At 41.2% G+C, this 17,084-nt stretch overlaps 1 protein-coding gene across 3 annotated transcripts in view; it reads right to left on the bottom strand.

Moving 5' to 3' along the window:
• The window catches only part of ACAD10 (acyl-CoA dehydrogenase family member 10), a 50,672-nt gene that overhangs the window by 23,014 nt on the left and 10,574 nt on the right, over positions 1-17,084 (bottom strand). For all 3 annotated transcript variants that reach the window (XM_036823657.1, XM_036823655.1, XM_036823656.1), the window contains 6 exons: positions 16,477-16,671; positions 12,302-12,460; positions 11,433-11,592; positions 9,798-9,939; positions 4,746-4,814; positions 3,049-3,230 (listed from right to left, as the gene is read on the bottom strand). In XM_036823657.1, coding sequence (XP_036679552.1) covers positions 3,049-3,230; positions 4,746-4,814; positions 9,798-9,939; positions 11,433-11,592; positions 12,302-12,460; positions 16,477-16,671 — 907 coding nt within the window. The remainder of the gene's footprint in view (positions 1-3,048; positions 3,231-4,745; positions 4,815-9,797; positions 9,940-11,432; positions 11,593-12,301; positions 12,461-16,476; positions 16,672-17,084) is intronic.

Raw genomic sequence — 17,084 nt, 5'->3', positions numbered from 1 at the left:
TTTAACCCCAAACAAATCAAGCCTTTAGAACTAACTTCCAGTTTTCAGAATTATAGGAAGTAGAAGCAGCAGTAAATGAAATCATAAGGTAACAATCAAAACAACTCTATAATATACTTACCTGGTCCCTTAAAAAATTCATTAAAAAAAAAAAAACAGTGAGAGGACTGTTCTAGATTCCTCGATCGGATCCCGATTTGGAAAACCAACCAAAAAAACTCACTTATAAAAGATGTAAGGGGGGTAATGAGGAAATCTGAATATGGACTGGGTTTTATATATTCCGGGAAAATGGTAAATTTCCTTGGATGTGATAATGGTGCTGGGAGATGTCCTTACTTTTAGGAAATGTAGGAAATGCATACTGAAGCTCTTAGGAGTCAAGCGCCAGGATCTCTACAACTTTGTTAATTGTGCAGATAGAAACAGAAAGAGCTATATAAAGGAATATGGCAAAAGTTAACCATTGTTAAAATCAGTCGTGGGCATACAGTTATTCATTGTACTATTTCACATTTCTAGAGTTTGAAAATTATCATAATAAATTGCATACAGAGGCCACCAGGAACTGAGCCTTTGTGGAAGGAGCCCCTCAGGAAAATCTCCTATATGGATTTAGGATGTCCCCCTGCCCCCCACGCACACACACACCCCAGTGCTGTACACACTCTTCTCGTGGGAGGCAGATGCAGCTGTCCCTGCGGCTCTGGCTCTGTTGGCCACTGGTCCCGAGCAGGCCTGCCAAGGCACTAACGCCCTTCCTCCCCAAAGCAGCCTGCCCTCTGGGATGAGAAAAGAGAATTATAGGTTCCCTGCAGGTCCTTGATGGAAAGGTTCTTTGTGATAACTAGACTGGACCTAAAGGATCTGGTCAAAAGTCCCTTTTGATCAGAAATCATGTTGGTGTGCTTTTTCTTTTCCTTACAAATTTAAATTTGTTCTCTTCAATAAATCATATATTCACATGGCTTGAAATTAAAGTGACAAAAAGGAGTGCAATAAAGATTTTCTCCCATCCCCCTGCCCAGCCACTCAGCCGTTATTCCCCAAAGGCAACCCATGTGACCAATTTCTTAGGCATCCTTTTGGAGATATCTTCACGTGTGCGAATAAACATTTAAATTTATTCAAATATACCAATTTTACACAAATGGTGTACTATCTATATATAGCCAATGCCCCACGCAGCAGCTGGGTTCCTGACATAACTTGAGAAATTACAGGATACTTGAAAAGGAAGATCTGATGCCCCTGTAAACTGGATCAGTGAATGTGAAATTTGAGGAAGCTGCTTTATGCGATAAGGCTCCAAATACAGCCTGCGGCCCAGGAGGCTGACCCTGAGTCATATAAAATCACACCAGATTTCTGCTTTGTCTCTTTGTCAAACTAATAGGCCAGTGGAAAGTGCATCAAAACAGTCTACTTTAAAAAGGCAAAGGATCCACTCAGCACATGGGAGAGGCCTCCTTAAGCTGCTGTCTCTCCACTGTGGGATGGGATGTCACATTGCCCATTGCTTCATGTGACAGAGGCTTTATCTCCATTCAGAACACTAGGACAGTTGCCATCTCCTTTGCTTTTCACATCAGCACTGTGAGGGAGGCAGGGCAGGGTTTTTTGTTTTGTTTTGTTTTTTACTGAACCTTTACTGTTGAGAAAACTATAACAAAGTAATGGGACTTGCCCAAGGTCACCCCACAAATCAGCACCTGACTTCTGGCCTAGGGCTCTTTCCACTTTGAAACAATGGCTCAATATAGGCAACATCTATGGTCTTTGCCTGCTGACCCTTTTACTGGTAACTAGGGCTCCCAGATAAAATAGAGGATGCTCAGTTAAACTGGAATTTTGGATAAACAACAAATTTTTACTGTAAATATTTTCCAATGAGACCACCAAGATGGAGGGGAACCCCACTAAGCTGGTAACTCTGGTCAACAGGTTAGTGTATGATATGGATCAGGCTGCGTATGGAAGGGGTGGAACACTCCCTCAACTGGGACTGTGAAGTCAGCAAGCCTGCTCTGTGGTAGCAAAGCTTCTCAAATGGTTAGTTTTGAGACCTCAGATCATGTGCCTATGGAATGACAGAATTTTAGGTAACTTGGTAGAAATGTGTCAGGAAGTTGATGTACTTTGGACACATACTGCAGCCTTTGATATGGTCCTAGAGAAAACAGGCACATTTTGGTTAAAAGCAGAGAAAGAACAAAATACAGCTTATTTGAGAGATTCTTTTTGACCATGGTCAGCAATGCACACTGGTTGAGAGTCAGATAATCTTGAATGCTGCAGGGCAGACAAAGTGAAACTCTTTGGCTCATGCTAAAGTTTCTGCATGCAAAAGCATGAAGACAATGGTGATAGTGGTTATAAAAGTGTGTGCATTTGTCAACATTCGTAAAATGCTACATTTCAATACAACTGACTTCCAAAAAAAAGGAAAAGGGAAAACCTGACAATACCAAGTGCTTCCAAGGATGAGGACCAACTGGAACTCTCAGACAATTTTTTTTTAAATTAATTAATTAATTAATTTATGGCTGTGTTGGGTCTTCGTTTCTGTGCGAGGGCTTTCTCTAGTTGTGGCAAGTCTCAGACATTTTTTAAAAAAAGAAAGAAGAAAACAGAAACAAATTATACAAACAAATACCTTGGCATAATGGCATTTTAAAAATATATCCCTAAATCTTTCCTCTAAATATTGAAAAGAATATTTAGAGGAAATGGTGAAAAATGGAGAAGAAAATACGTATCTTAAGTACTTTTGGCCAGTATCAGAAAAAAAAAAGATTTAAATGATACAGTGAGATAAAAGTTTCAGGGAAGAGAGATTCTGTAGTCCATGAAGGGATTTATCTCAGGACAAAACATCTAGGTAAGTGACACTTATACTAAAATGAAAGTGGATTTCCAAGTAGGAAGCTAACAAGCCCACCTCACATTTACCAATGGTGCCTTAAAACCCTGGTACCATGGAAATCATGAAAGCAGAGGCACCAGTGAGGAAACATCAGCACAGAAGACAAGCGGCCCCGTGCTCACCGTGTTTCCCATAGTCTTCTAGGCCTGCGGCCTTGAGGTCCACACTGTGAATCTTGCACAAGACTCTGTTCATGGCAGTGTAGATGGCCCGCCTCTGGCTGGGCTCCAACCCTGGCAGAGAGGGGTCTTTGTAGATGAGGCCTGGGCAGTACTCCATCAGATAGAAGGGGGTGCCGATGACCCTAGCAGGGACACAGACAGGGTGTTTCAGTGGCCCATGATGTGGCAGGCTGTTAGTCATGGCACTGCTCTGTCCTGTGTGTAAGCTTTGAGTGCTGGGTGGGAGTTTGGATCCAGAGTACTGGAAACTTCCTTTTTCCTTTGCACATAAGCACAGGGGTTAGAAGTACTCCCTCCCCAAACCAATCCACACACACACATCCCTGTCTACACTTCCTTGCCAGCATGCCTCTCTTCTCTTTGGTCCACTTGTAGAAGCCATTGGAATGGGATTAAGTGTGATAATACAGGAAAGCAGCATGTTGAGAGGGGGATTTGGAGTCAGAGAACCAGGCTTAAGTGCCACCTCTGCCCTTCCTAGCAGTGTGATCCTGAGAAACATATTAAACCTCTCTGAGCTTTGGTTTTTTTAATCTGTAACGCTTCAAAGGATAGTTATAAGAATTAAGGGAGCAAATACATAGGGAATGCCTGGCATATGTTTCTGGCTTCAATGAGGGTTGTATAAGTATCCCTTCTTGTTATTGATGTTATTTTCATCATTATCCAGTGGTATGAATGGCATATACAACACCCCAAAGTATTAAGGTGACACACCAAAATGTCATTAATCCATATTTTTGTCACTACTAGAAATCAGTTTAGTACTCTGAAAAGTTGTTTTGAAAATTCTACTATTATAACTATTCATCCTGACTTGAACATGGCCTATATATTAAATTATATTATTAAATTATTTTTAATTATCTTAAATGTAATATTGCTGTGGTTATGAAAGAAAATGTCTTTACTCTTAGAAGATATATGCTGCCTGAAACTTACTTCAAAAGGTTCAGTGAATAATAATTTATATACATACATATAAGATATACTTATTAACTTACAAAATAATTATATAATTATTTAATAAAACATTAAATTATGTTATAAAACATTTTTAGAAGAATGTTATATGTAATTAATTATTTCTATAAAATTATTTTATCTATATAATACACCTATTCACATATATACACATACACATATATACATATACATAGAAAGCAAATGTGGCAAAATGTTAACAAATGTTTTCATCTAGATGAAGTGTAAATGCGTGCTCACTGTACTATTTTTTCTTCTTTCAACTTCTGTGTATGTTTCAAAATTTTCATAATTAAAAAATCGGAAAAATAAAGAGACAGACTCAGAAAGCATATTATAAAGCAATTCAAAAACAGTTTAGAAAGCCCACAATAAAAAAATTAATTAAAACAAGCAACATGAAGCTAGATGGACATATATTTTTTAAATGTTAGAAAAGATGTTTCCTACCAATTCTCACGAAAGCAAGCATTTATCTTTCAGGATAACTTAAAGATCTGTGAACTTCTAGGGGAGGTTACTATAAAATCTCTTTTCTCTTTTACCCAAATTTTACTTGTCTTTACTCTAGCAAACTGGAATGTGAGTTAGTATAAGGACTTTTCTCTTCTGTAGCTTGAACACACAATAGGAAAAATAAATCTGAACATTACCTTGAATCCTCACAGAGGTCAAGAACTTTGGGGACAGGGACTCCAGCATTTGCAAGGGCTTTCATTATCCTGCCAGAACAAAGAAAAATGAGAGAGACTGCTGAATGAGATGACTGGATTTTCTTGAAATTATTTTTTGATTTAAAAATTTTACATGCAGAAATTAAAATGGAATGCTAAAATTTAAAAATTTCAATTGACCCAAGAAGGCAAAAAGGCAAGGAGAACAAAAGACAGATGGGACAAAGATCAAACAGCAAAATTATAGACCTGAGTCAAACATACTGATAATTACACTAAATTTAATAGAGTAAACATTCCAATTAAAAGACAAAAGTTGTCCTACTGGGTTCAAAAGCAAGACTTAATACACTGTCTATAAGGGACATGCTTTAAATATAAAACCATAGATAGAAATAAATAAATAAATAAAACAAAATATGAAAGGATGGAAAGGGACGTTCCATGCAATTGGTAAGCATAAGAAAGCTGGTATAGCTGTATCAATATTAGAAAAAGAGACCTTAAGGCAAAGAGGACTACCAGAGATAAAAAGGGACATTTCAAAACAATACAAGAGTTAATTCACCAGGAAGATATTACAATCATAAATGTGTATGTGCCTTAAACAACAAGGTCCTACTGTATTGCACAGCAAACTATATTCAATATCCTGTGATAAACCATTATGGAAAAGAATATGAAAAAGAATATATATATATAAAAATATAGCATAAAAAAGAATATATATATGTATAACTGAGTCACTTTGCTATATAGCAGAAATTAAACACAACATTAAATCAACTATACTTCAACTACAAAAGTAAATAAATAAAAAATGTGTATGTGCCTAATAAAAGAGCTTCAAAAATACCTAAAGTAAAAATTATCAGAATGAAAGATAGAAACGGACAAACTCACAATCATAGTTGAGACTGTAAAATGCCTTTATCAGTAACTGACTTTATCAAAACTACACTAACTAGAAAAAGTCAGTAAGACACAGATCTGAACAACACTACCAGCCAACTTGACCTGATGGACATTTGTATAACACTCACACAGACACTGCAGGATACACATTCTTTTAGAGTGCACACAGTATATTCACCAAGATATATCACGTACTGGTCCATAAAATAAGTCCTAATAAATTTCCAAGTATCAAAATCTTTTTTTAAAAATAAATTTATTTATTTATTTATTTATTATTTTTGGCTGCATTGGGTCTTCGTTGCTGCATGCAGCTTTCTCTAGTTGTGGTGAGCGGGGACTACTCTTCGTCACGGTGCGTGGGTTTCTCATTGTGGTGGCTTCTCTTGTTGCAGAGCTTGGGCTCTGGGTGCACGGGCTCAGTAGTTGTGGCTCACGGGCTCTAGGAGCGCAGGCTCAGCTGTTGTGGTGCATGGGCTTAGCTGCTCCGTGGCATGTGGGATCTTCCCGGATCAGGGCTTGAACCCGTGTCCCCTGCATTAGGCAGGTGGATTCTTAACCACTGCACCACCAGGGAAGCCCCAAGTATCAAAATCTTACAGAGTATTTCTAAGACCTCAATAGAATTAAACGAGAAATTGTTACTATGTGATAGCTAGAAAAAGCCCAAATATTTGGAAGTTAAATAACACGCTTCCATATAAGCCATGGGTCAAAGAAGAAATCACAAGGGACATTAGAAAATATTTCAAACTGTAATAATAATAATAAAAACACATGTCAAAATTTGTGGGATGCATATGTGCTTACAAAGTAATTTATAGCTTTGAAAGCTCATATTAGAAAAGAAGGAAGATGTTAAATGAATGGCCTAAGGTTACACCTAAGAAGGTAAAAATACACCCACAGTAAAAAGATGGAAAGAAATAAAGCTCAGAGCAGAACTAAATGAAATAGAAAATAAACAACAGAAAAATTAACAAAACTAAACATTTGTTCTTTTAAATTATCAACACAATGATAAATCTCTAGGTAGACTGATGAAAGAAAGAGAGAGAAAATACTATCAATCAATAGCAGGAATGGTAAAGATGGGAAATCACTACAGATCCTACATACATTAAAAGAACAGTAAGGGAGGACTTCCCTGGTGGTGCAGTGGTTAAGAATCCGCCTGCCAATGCAGGGGACACAGGTTCAAGCCCTGGTCCGGGAAGATCCCACATGCCGCAGAGCAACTAAGCCCATGCGCCACAACTACTGAGCCTCTGCTCTAGAGCCCACGAGCCACAACTGTTGAGCCTGTGTGCCACAACTACTGAAGTGTGTGCACCCAGAGCCCATGCTCTGCAACAAGAGAAGCCACCGCAATAAGAAGCATGCGCACCGCAACGAAGAGTAGCCCCCGCTTGCCACAACTAGAGAAAGCCCACACGCAACAATGAAGACCCAACACAGCCAAAAATAAATTAAAAAAAAAAAAAACAGTAAGGGAACACCCTGAACAATAAATTCAACTGTTAATATGAAATGGACATATATAACTTCATATATTTTACAATATAATTTTATATATTTTAATAAATGTACAAATTCCTTGCAAATTACAATTTACCAAAACTAAGGCAAGACGAAATAAAATACCTGAATAACCCAATGTTTATTATATCAAACCCATAATCAAAAATCTTTTCCTAAAAAACCTCCAGGCCCGATGGGTTTACTGGTAAATTCTATGAAACATTAAGGAAGGAATTTTTTTAAATAGAAAAATAATTAGTCGGTCTTATCACCAATAACTGGCTCCTGCTTTTGGCTTCCTGCTGTCCTTTCCCCTTTTCATGTTCTGATAGTAATACCTAGACATTCCTTTGGGAAACAGCTCTCCCCCACTGTAGGTTCACATGTTTTGGGTGAGAGTGACTCAATCCTGATTCCAGGGTTGAGCACAAGACCCAGATTTGGCCAATCTGAATAATGCATCCTCCTGACCACAGAGATTGGTTCAGGAACAAAGCTGTGACCCATATTGGGCCAACGAGTCAATCTCAGGAGATATGCTGGAACGTTCACTGTGGTTATCAAGGAGAGAAGTGTTGAGAGGTGGAGAGAGAGAATGAATGGGTCCTGGTGACATTATTTGGGCCCCTGGATCCAGCCATACCTGAAAGATTTAGATAATGAAGCCAATACATTTTACCACTTCTCCTCCTTTCGTTTTTTTGAATACTTAAGTCAGGCTAGGTGGGTTTCTGTCACTTACAATTTGTACTAACAAACTACCCAAACATGACCAGGGTAGACATTTTGGTGTGTTCCTTTCCAATATTTTTGTTTCTATGTACAAGTCTTTACAAAAAACATAGTTAAGACATATATAGTTCGTATCTGTTTTTGCTACATTAAAATTTTATTTTCGGGGGAGTCCCCTGGTGGTACAGTGGTTAGGACTCAGCACTTTCACTGCCATGGCCTGGGTTCAGTCCCTGGTTGGAGAACTAAGATCCCCCAAGCCACACTGGGCAGCCAAAAAGGAAAAAAATTTTATCATACACATTTTAATTTTATTATAGGCATCCTTTTATTGGCTGCAATAATAGCATAATCATTAAGTCTGGGGTATGGAATCCTACCAGCCCTGGGTGTGAAGCCAGACTCCATCACTCACATACTAGATGTGTGTCACTAGGCATGTTGCTTAACTTCTTTAAGCTTCACTGTCCTCATCTATAAAATGGAGATCATAATAGGACCGTATCAGGGAGTTGTGAGAATGGTTTGAGTTAACAATATATTCAAAGCATTTATTTAGTGCCTGACACATACTAAACACTCAGTAAATGTTAGCTATTACTATTATTGTTATTGTGCCAACAAGCAGAAATACCAAGGTTTGCATAATCATTTCTCCTTTATTATACCTGTAGGTTTCCAATTTTTTTATTATAAACTACACTGCAGTAAGCATATTAATGCATAAAGCTTTTCTCCCTATTTAGAACTATTTTTTTAAAGAGAGATCCCCTATTGGAATTATTAGGTATAAAAGTATGACTACCCTGAGGTTTTTATAAATTATGTTATACTGTTTTCCCAGTTTTCCAAATTTGATTTGGCATTTCATAAGCAGATACCATATACATTTCATCTTCAAATGCACATTTTATTCCTTTACTAAAATGGAAATTCTGTGCATTCTTGGATTTTTGGATGTCCTAACACTCCAGAATTCCTCAGTACGCTGGGAAGTTGGTGAGAGTTCACAAGTAGGATGCACAGAGACAGTGGGAGTTTTACATTTCAGGGTTTCTCTTCTACAAGCACACACTCATTATCACATGGGCACATTTATGAATGCTCACAAATAGCTGCAGGTTTTTTCCTGTAGGCTTCATAAATGAACCCCGAAGGCTTCATAAATGTCAGTCATCAGTCCCTGTAACACTTAGAGAAGTCAGATTCAAGGAACCAAAAAGTCAGAGGAGAGACAGTAAATGGTGAGAAAGAAGAGGCCAGGAGCCGAAATCACATTTTCCTTACACTCTCTGCAACTTTCCTTCTGCAGGACATGATAGGCTGGAAGGAAGGAGGAGGAAGAGGAAGAGAAAGCCTTCCAGGAGGGGAAGGCCCACTCAAGTCCAGTCATCGCATTGCCACTCACTGTCCAAGAGTCTGGAGCTAGTGTTTTTCAACCTACTATGTTTAAATTTCCCTATTCACAAAGCAAAAGATTTTATTTTGGATGGGTTGTAATACATTTATTGTTTTAAACATTTTATTATGAAAAATATCAAACATACATAAAAGTAGAGGGATTCATATAAGGAACCCCAGGTTTCACTAACTATCAACTCACAGCCATGCCTCCTTGGGCTATGGCCCCACTTAATAGAGGCTCAAAAAAAGTCTAGTCTCCTAGAGGTTTAGGTAGAGAAAAGAGAAAACAAGCTCCTGAATAAAATTAGGTGACATGTTCTTATCAGAAATAATTTTGGAGAGTCATACTTGTAATTTTAAATGTCTCAAGGCACTTTAATGGAGTGCTGATTGGCCAGCTCAGGGGCTGGGCTGCGGAGGCCGGGGACAGCGAGCACGCCCCCAGCTCTGAGAATTTACCTGAACTCCCTCTCTACTGCATGCGCGGATGGGAGCAGCGTCCCTGGCGGTTTCTTCCTCAGAACCAGCTGATGTTTAGCCAGCCTGATGTAGTAGGTGGGATTTGACTGCCCGTGATCAAACTGAAGGAGTTCCAGTGGGCCTGCAAGTTTGAAAGCAAGGAAAACTCAAACCAGCTCTGGAGGACAAATGTGGACATTCTTCCTTTCTAATGAGTACTGCATATGGATGCGGAGCGCCCTGATTTGGAATGCACTGTAAGGGAGGCAGCTCCTCCCGGGGTACCAGACATGACTGCGTCCCAGGCATACCCCCCACCTCCAGCGCGAGTCCAGAATATCACACTATGGTGTGGCAAAGGCCACTGGATTTACACCATGACAGTTTTCACTCTGTGCAGGTGTCCAATTTTGTCCTTCTTGCCTACTCCTGCTCCCTAAAGAAAAATTTTTTAGTTCTGTTTGTAAAACACAAGCACAGTCATGGAAACCCATCTTGCTAAATGGAATGCTTTAAGCTGAGGATGAAAAGTGCCCTTGTGTGCCCCTCACCCCATACTCGGCCACACCACGCCTGACAATGACGTGACAGCTAAAAGGAGCTATGCAGAGGCCTGCAGCTCGAGCCAAAGCTGCTTTCAGGAGATGCGATTTCCCACCCCAGCAGGCTGAACTCTGAGGCTCCCTTGCAGAAACAGCCTAATCAACCCTAGTCTTCACAATGAGATGAACTCTACACACAGATTCGCAGGAAATGGGAGTTTGCCTGACTTAGCTGGTCTCGTCAGAAAGGGTCCCTCAGCTTCATAGAGGCTCTAAGAACAATCCCATCACTGGAAAAAATCCTCATGCGAAGCTGCACACAAAGGGTACTTTCAAATGGTACAGATGAACTGGTTTGCAGGGCAGAAATAGAGACACAGATGTAGAGAACAAACGTATGGACACCAAGGGGGGAAAGCGGCGGGGGGTGGTGGGATGAACTGGGAGATTGGGATGGACATGTATACACGAATATGTATAAAATGGATGACTAATAAGAACCTGCTGTATAAAAAAACAAATAAAATTAAATTTAAAAAAAAGTACTTTCAAGGATCAAACTTTATCACCAGGTAGAAATTTCTTCAAAAGTTCATGCAACTATACTTTAATAAAATAAATTGAAAAAGAAAAACGTCATGAGGCACCTGTTTTTCTGAGGGTGGAATGTGAAGAAGGAGCTAGAGGTTCCTTTGAAGAGATAGAGACGGCTTGTCAAATTTTAAATTCGTGCAACTTTTAAGTCACCTTCACAAAACAGGTTGTCATCTCGAAAATATTAGAAACACTCAAACACCCCTGGGCACATACTGCAAGCTCCTCTCCTCCGGGACAGCCCTTTGCAGGCAATTGCTGCCACACCACACTCTCACGTGAAACAAGGGCCAAGTACACTTTGGGGATCCATAAAAAAGGAAGTCAGTGCTTTTTCCCAAGCAAAACAGAGCAGCACTCGGGTGCCCTGGGCTCACTGAGCCCACTGGCTATTTTCTTCACCACATGGCGTCTTTGTCTCCAGCATATTCCAATAAGGACTGAAAGTGAGAACCAGACTGAAAGCCTAGCCTTTACCAAAATGCAGAAACTTAGCTACCTGTGGCTTGGGTCCCCAGTAAGTCTTTGAGGTACTTCTCCAAGGAGTCCTTGGGAATTTCCATCGTCTTTCTCACAGGGCGAGTGTTTGGAACAGCCATTCTCAACGGAAAACCCAAAAGAGTTTCCAGTTCCTTTACTGCAGTCTCTGGGTCATGAACCTGGTTTCAAAGAGAATACTGAACATGGACGCCCAGTCAACCCTGCCCCTCCTCCTGCCTATTCTCTAAGAGGGTACTTTCTTAGAGGGAAATATAGAAGAAGTCAGTTCTCTGAGCAAGGACTTTGCAGCCAGGAGAGTCAGCTCATGAGAAAGTCTCAGAATGAGTTTCCTCCTCCCATTTAATTCCTAACCACATTAAACTTTCTTATCTGCTGGGAAGAGTGCCGGTTAAGAGTGAATGATACTCCCTCGTGCCAGGAGGGCAGAATATTGTGCTGTAGTGTCCACTCTGTCCCTACGGGCCCGTCAGCTAATAATGAAAACCCAGACGTAGAAAGCTGAACAGAGACCCCGCCACCAACGTGGCTCCTCCTGCTTCAAAGCACTGGGGTGGCCCGTGTGTCTGGTAGCTGCTGGGTCCCCACCCAGAGCAGCATCACCAGGCCAGCAGAACTGTCACCCGAAATGTCTTAAGCCTGCCATTCACCTCCCTGTGTAACTCTTTTCTCATTCTGCCTTCTTACTTCCTATTGGAAATACAACTGGCTCGTCACCTAGATTTCATAATTAATAAAAAATAAAAAGACTACGGCAGGATGGGTGAAAACCACTAGAGGCAACTGCAACTATGAGTGTAAGAGGACTGCATAGAAATGCTTACACTAGTGCCTGGGGCACAACAGGGGTTCAAAAACAGTGACCTTTACCTTAATGGTGTGAATACCAAGGCTGGCAGCTGCTTTTAGATTCGGTCCAAGATCATCCAGAAAGATGGACTCAGAAGGCTGCCGGCCTAGCCGCTCCAAGCACAGCTTGTACATCCTGGCGTCTGGCTTGCAGACACCTTCCAGGCAGGATTCCACAACCTGAGGGAGGGACAGGAAGGAGAGATGAATGTCCCTAAAAGTGGTGTTCCCACGTACACCCAGTATATTTTCTGAAAAGCAGAGCAGAAGGAAGGCAGTGGAGATTTGTTATAACAAGTAACTTAAGAGTGTCATGATAGAAAATGATGTTGCTTTTTTAAGAGGAGTGATTTAGAAATACTGGGTTACAACCTGAGGGAAGACTCAGAAAACCAAAGTTCTGGTTCAGACACAGTGAGTGACCTTGTGCAAACAGCGAAGGCACTACGGGCTTCAGGTTCATCGTCAGGAAACTGGGAACACTAACAGCCATCTTACCTATCTTAACGGTAGCTGGGAAACTTAATGAACTTGAATGTGTTCCAAAATGACATAGCAGTTTGCTAATGTTAGGTATTGTGAATGCACAGAACAGAAGAAAAGCTGCACGTTTCAGTTTTAGAGAAAGTATTTCACCATTTTCTCAGAAAGAAGGCACTGTTTACTGTTATAAAAGAAACATGACTTTAATGTCCATATTTCAGAAGTTGAAAAACAAACAGCTGTACTCAACCTAGACAGATAAATCCCACAGGATGGCTAACACCAAAGAGATCGTCAGTGGCAAAGACATGGTTCCCTTTCATGCAAAGAGCCTCCTGTATCCTGACAGCCTTGCTTCAACCTGTATCTGATCCAGAACTGGTGGGGTGCTGCTGAGGGTTCAGGAGAACCCTGAAACAGCTGTCTCAGTGTCAGGCTACCTCTGATCCAGCAACCCCAAGTCCTCTGACACTGTCCCCATGGCTTGATCTCCTGTGAGCAGGCCTAAGACGTCCATAGAGGCCTGTAACCAATACCCTCTGGTCTGCCCAAAGAATAGAACTAACTCCCTCAATCACTCCTGAATTGACCCTCGCTCTCCAAGACCAAGGACAAACCTGAGAGGCCCTCCCTCTCCTCCAAACTCCCATTGTTCAAGGTTAGAGAAGAACTGCCTTTTCAGACAAATAAATGTTCTGAATAAGTTACTGACTCTTCCTGGTCTCCTAAGGACCTGAATGAGCTAAAAGAAGACAAAGAAGCTCCTTCTAAAGAAGATGTCAACAGTGGGTAGCAGAGAAGCCAGGTGTTTCAGACACCAATAAAGGCATCATGCGACAGGAAAGCAGCACAGCTGTACCAGCCGAGACAAGAGGAGAGGGGGAGCAAACCCTGGGGATCAGGGCCAAGTCTCACAAGCAGACATCTCCTCTCATAGGTGAGTACATTTGGAGAAGTGAAAAAATTCCTGAGATTTAAATTGGATAAGATCCCTGGACTTCTTGTGTTCTATTTTGCCAGATGAAAAATTTCTGGGGTTGTGTTTCACAACAATGTGAATATACCTAAAATTACTGTCCTGTATAATTAAAAATGGCTAGAATGGTAAATTTTTTTTTTCATTGTACTACATTAGCATTTTTTATTTACATTTTTAAAAAATTTTATTTATTTATTTTTGGCTGTGTTGGGTCTTTGTTGCTGCACACGGGCGTTCTCTAGTTGCGGTGAGCAGGGGCTACTCTTCGTTGTGGTGCACGGGCTTCTCATTGCAGTGGCTTCTCTTGTTGTGGAGCACGGGCTCTAGGTGCGCAGGCTTCAGTAGTTGTGGCGCGCAGGCTCAGTAGTGTGGCTCGTGGGCTCTAGAGCAGAGGCTCAGTAGTTGTGGCACACGGGCTTAGTTGCTCCGTGGCATGTGGGATCTTCCCAGACCAGGGCTCGAACCTGTGTCCCCCGCACTGGCAGGCAGATTCTTAACCACTGCGCCACCAGGGAAGTCCCTAGGATGGTAAATCTTGTATCGTGTGTTCTTTACAATAAAAAAAATAATGTAAAAGTTTTTACTTAAAAAACAAAGTAGATGGGGACTTCCCTGGTGGTCCAGTGGTTAAGAATCCGCCTCCCAATGCAGGGGTCATGGGTTTGATCCCTGGTCGGGGAACTAAGATCCCACATGCCACGGGGCAACTAAGCCTGCGCGCCACAACTAGAGAGCCCGCGTGTGGCAGCTGCTGAGCCCGTGCTCTCTGGAGTCCACATGCCACAACTAAAGAGAAGCCCGCGCACCACAACTAAGACCCAACGCAGCCAAAAAAAAAAAAAAAAAGACATTACCCATTGTTTACACCTGGACACAAGCAAAATTTCAGACATAAAACATCCATACTAAAAAAAAAAAAAAAAAGTAGATGAACAAAATTTAAAAGCCACATACACCTCAGCAGAAACAGATTTCTGTGACATTGAAAAGTTCAGGAACAGCCTCCAGTGATGATGGGGATCACAGGAATGATTCCATTAGCTTTACTTCTTCCAAAATAATTTTTTTCTTTATAGCTTTAGAGAACAAAAATGTAAACCCCTGCTCTTGAGGAAACAGATTTTCAAAACTCCAGGTCTCCTTCAGACATAGAATATGAAAATGGATCTGAAAAGCACACGCCAGAGAGCCTGTGAAGCCTGAATAAACAAGTCCATTGTTTTAAAGACGCTCACAAGTCCTTAAGTAGTTGAAGGGCCCAATATGAGCCTGGCCAACTGATTCTGTCCAGATGAAGATACATCCGCATAGCCACACTGGAGGGAAGGAATCTCTGAAAATAATTACAATGTATTGAATACTTACCTATCTGCCAGGCACTCTGTAAAGTGCTTTGCATGCATTATACTCTGGGATTCACACAGCTACCCTAAACGAAGAAAATTCCTACTCCTGAACTACAGGTGAGGAAACTGAGGTCCAGAGAATCAAAGCTACTGCTTATAGCAAGCTGCAAGACAGGATTCAAATCTGGCTGAGGTCCCTGAGCACCAGAAGGGGAGGCTGCTTGGAGCAGGGCTGTGCTGTGGACCAGCGGGGAAACCAACAGTTAAAGTGGGCAAGGAGGCAGGCAGCTGTGCAGAGGGAAAAGAACTCTATCTCTGACTGGCTTTGTACAGGAGGAATGAGGAGGTGGGAGGTGAAAAGAGCATTAGGTTGGGTCGTTAATTGCCCATATTTGTGCTCTGAATTTTCTGCCTGTCAATCCAACTAGACTTTATGTTCTAAAATAGCACTATCCAATAGGACTTTCTACAATGATGGAAATGTGACACTGTCCTGTCTGACATAGTAGCCACGAGCCACATGTAGCGACTGACAACCTGAAATATGGCAAATGCATATTCCAGAGGGCAGGTCTTGTGTCTGTCACATTGAACACAGTATCCCCTCAAGCCTAGCCAGTGCCCAGCACACAGTCACTGCTTAATGACAATGTGTTTTCCAACTGAATGAAGTTTAAGCAAGTCAATAATTCAGTAATTCATATCTGTCCCAGGATAACGATATACTTTCTCTTAGGGAAATGGGGAGTCTTTCACAGAAGTAACCTCCTGGCACAGAAGACCATCTCCTGACTCAGAATCTTCTCAGGTACTTTCATAGTCTAGCCCTTCATGTGCTGTCCCACACGGTAGCCACTAGCCATATGTGATTATTTACATTTAAGTTGAAATGAAATAGAATTCCTCAGGGCCACTAGCCACATTTCAAGTGCTTAATAGCCATATGTGACTAGTAGCAACCATACTGGACATTTCCTTTACTGCAGTAGGTTTGTTTGCACAGCACTGGTCTAAGGATTAATGCCATAGAAATAGAGAGCAACGGGGTTGGTCTTTGAAGAGAAAAGGTCAAAGGGCCCGTTAAGAGGCGAGGGCTGACGAAAGTGCATGTGTTATCTGATGACTAAGGTTCAACTCCAGAATGAAAGGGAGTCTCTAAAGCTGAGGATTCAACCAGTTATCAAAGCCCATAAATGACTGACCTTGCTAAGAGCTCAGTGATATTTTACAAGTCCTGTTTCCCACCTGTTATGTTTAATCCTAACTGAGTCAAGTGTGTGAATAAAAAACCCATTCATTCAAGGCCAACTGAGAGGCAGCATTAATGCTGCATCCTGAAGCAAGGACACAGACTTGATTCGGATTATTCTGGGCCACTGTGAGCTTACCACATCAAACTGTTTCCGGTCCAGGGGCAAAAAGCTCTTCCCATTGGGAAGATAAAAATTATTGCTCAAGACTGCAGTCTGAAGGCCTTTAGCCCGAATCTGAGTTATGGCCTCAGTCATCACTGGGAACTGCTTCGCCACTCGCTCACTGGTCAGCAGAGAGAAAAAGGAGTCCACGGGCATGGAGGTCTTTGACTAAGAATCGGGGAGGGGAGAGGAGAACCAGCCATCATTAAGAGTAAGAACAGCTTGTCACCAACACAGAAAAACACATATTCCTGGCTTCCTACCACTACCTGGTGTAAGACCCCAGGCCTTTGGCTTGCTGCCAAAAGGAATTCCCTCCCTCAGCCCTTGTGCAGAACTTTGTATATAAGGTTGTAAAAAGTGGCTTAGAATTAGAGTTACAGTGGTTAGGGAATGGAGCTATTTATATCAGTATTCCAGTTAAATGAGTTCTTTATTTCACTCACTCATTGTCAATTTTGAAAAGATTCAGAAGCCCCTAAGAGGTACATTAAACTCTATAAGTGTATTAAGCAGATGTAATTTAATTTTTAATGATCCAGAGACATTTGATGATTCTGCAATGCCTGCAACTTCACCAT

This window comes from Balaenoptera musculus, chromosome 14 (assembly GCF_009873245.2).
Source record: "Balaenoptera musculus isolate JJ_BM4_2016_0621 chromosome 14, mBalMus1.pri.v3, whole genome shotgun sequence".
Lineage (NCBI taxonomy): Eukaryota > Metazoa > Chordata > Mammalia > Artiodactyla > Balaenopteridae > Balaenoptera > Balaenoptera musculus.
This window is presented reverse-complemented; position numbering and strand designations above follow the sequence as displayed.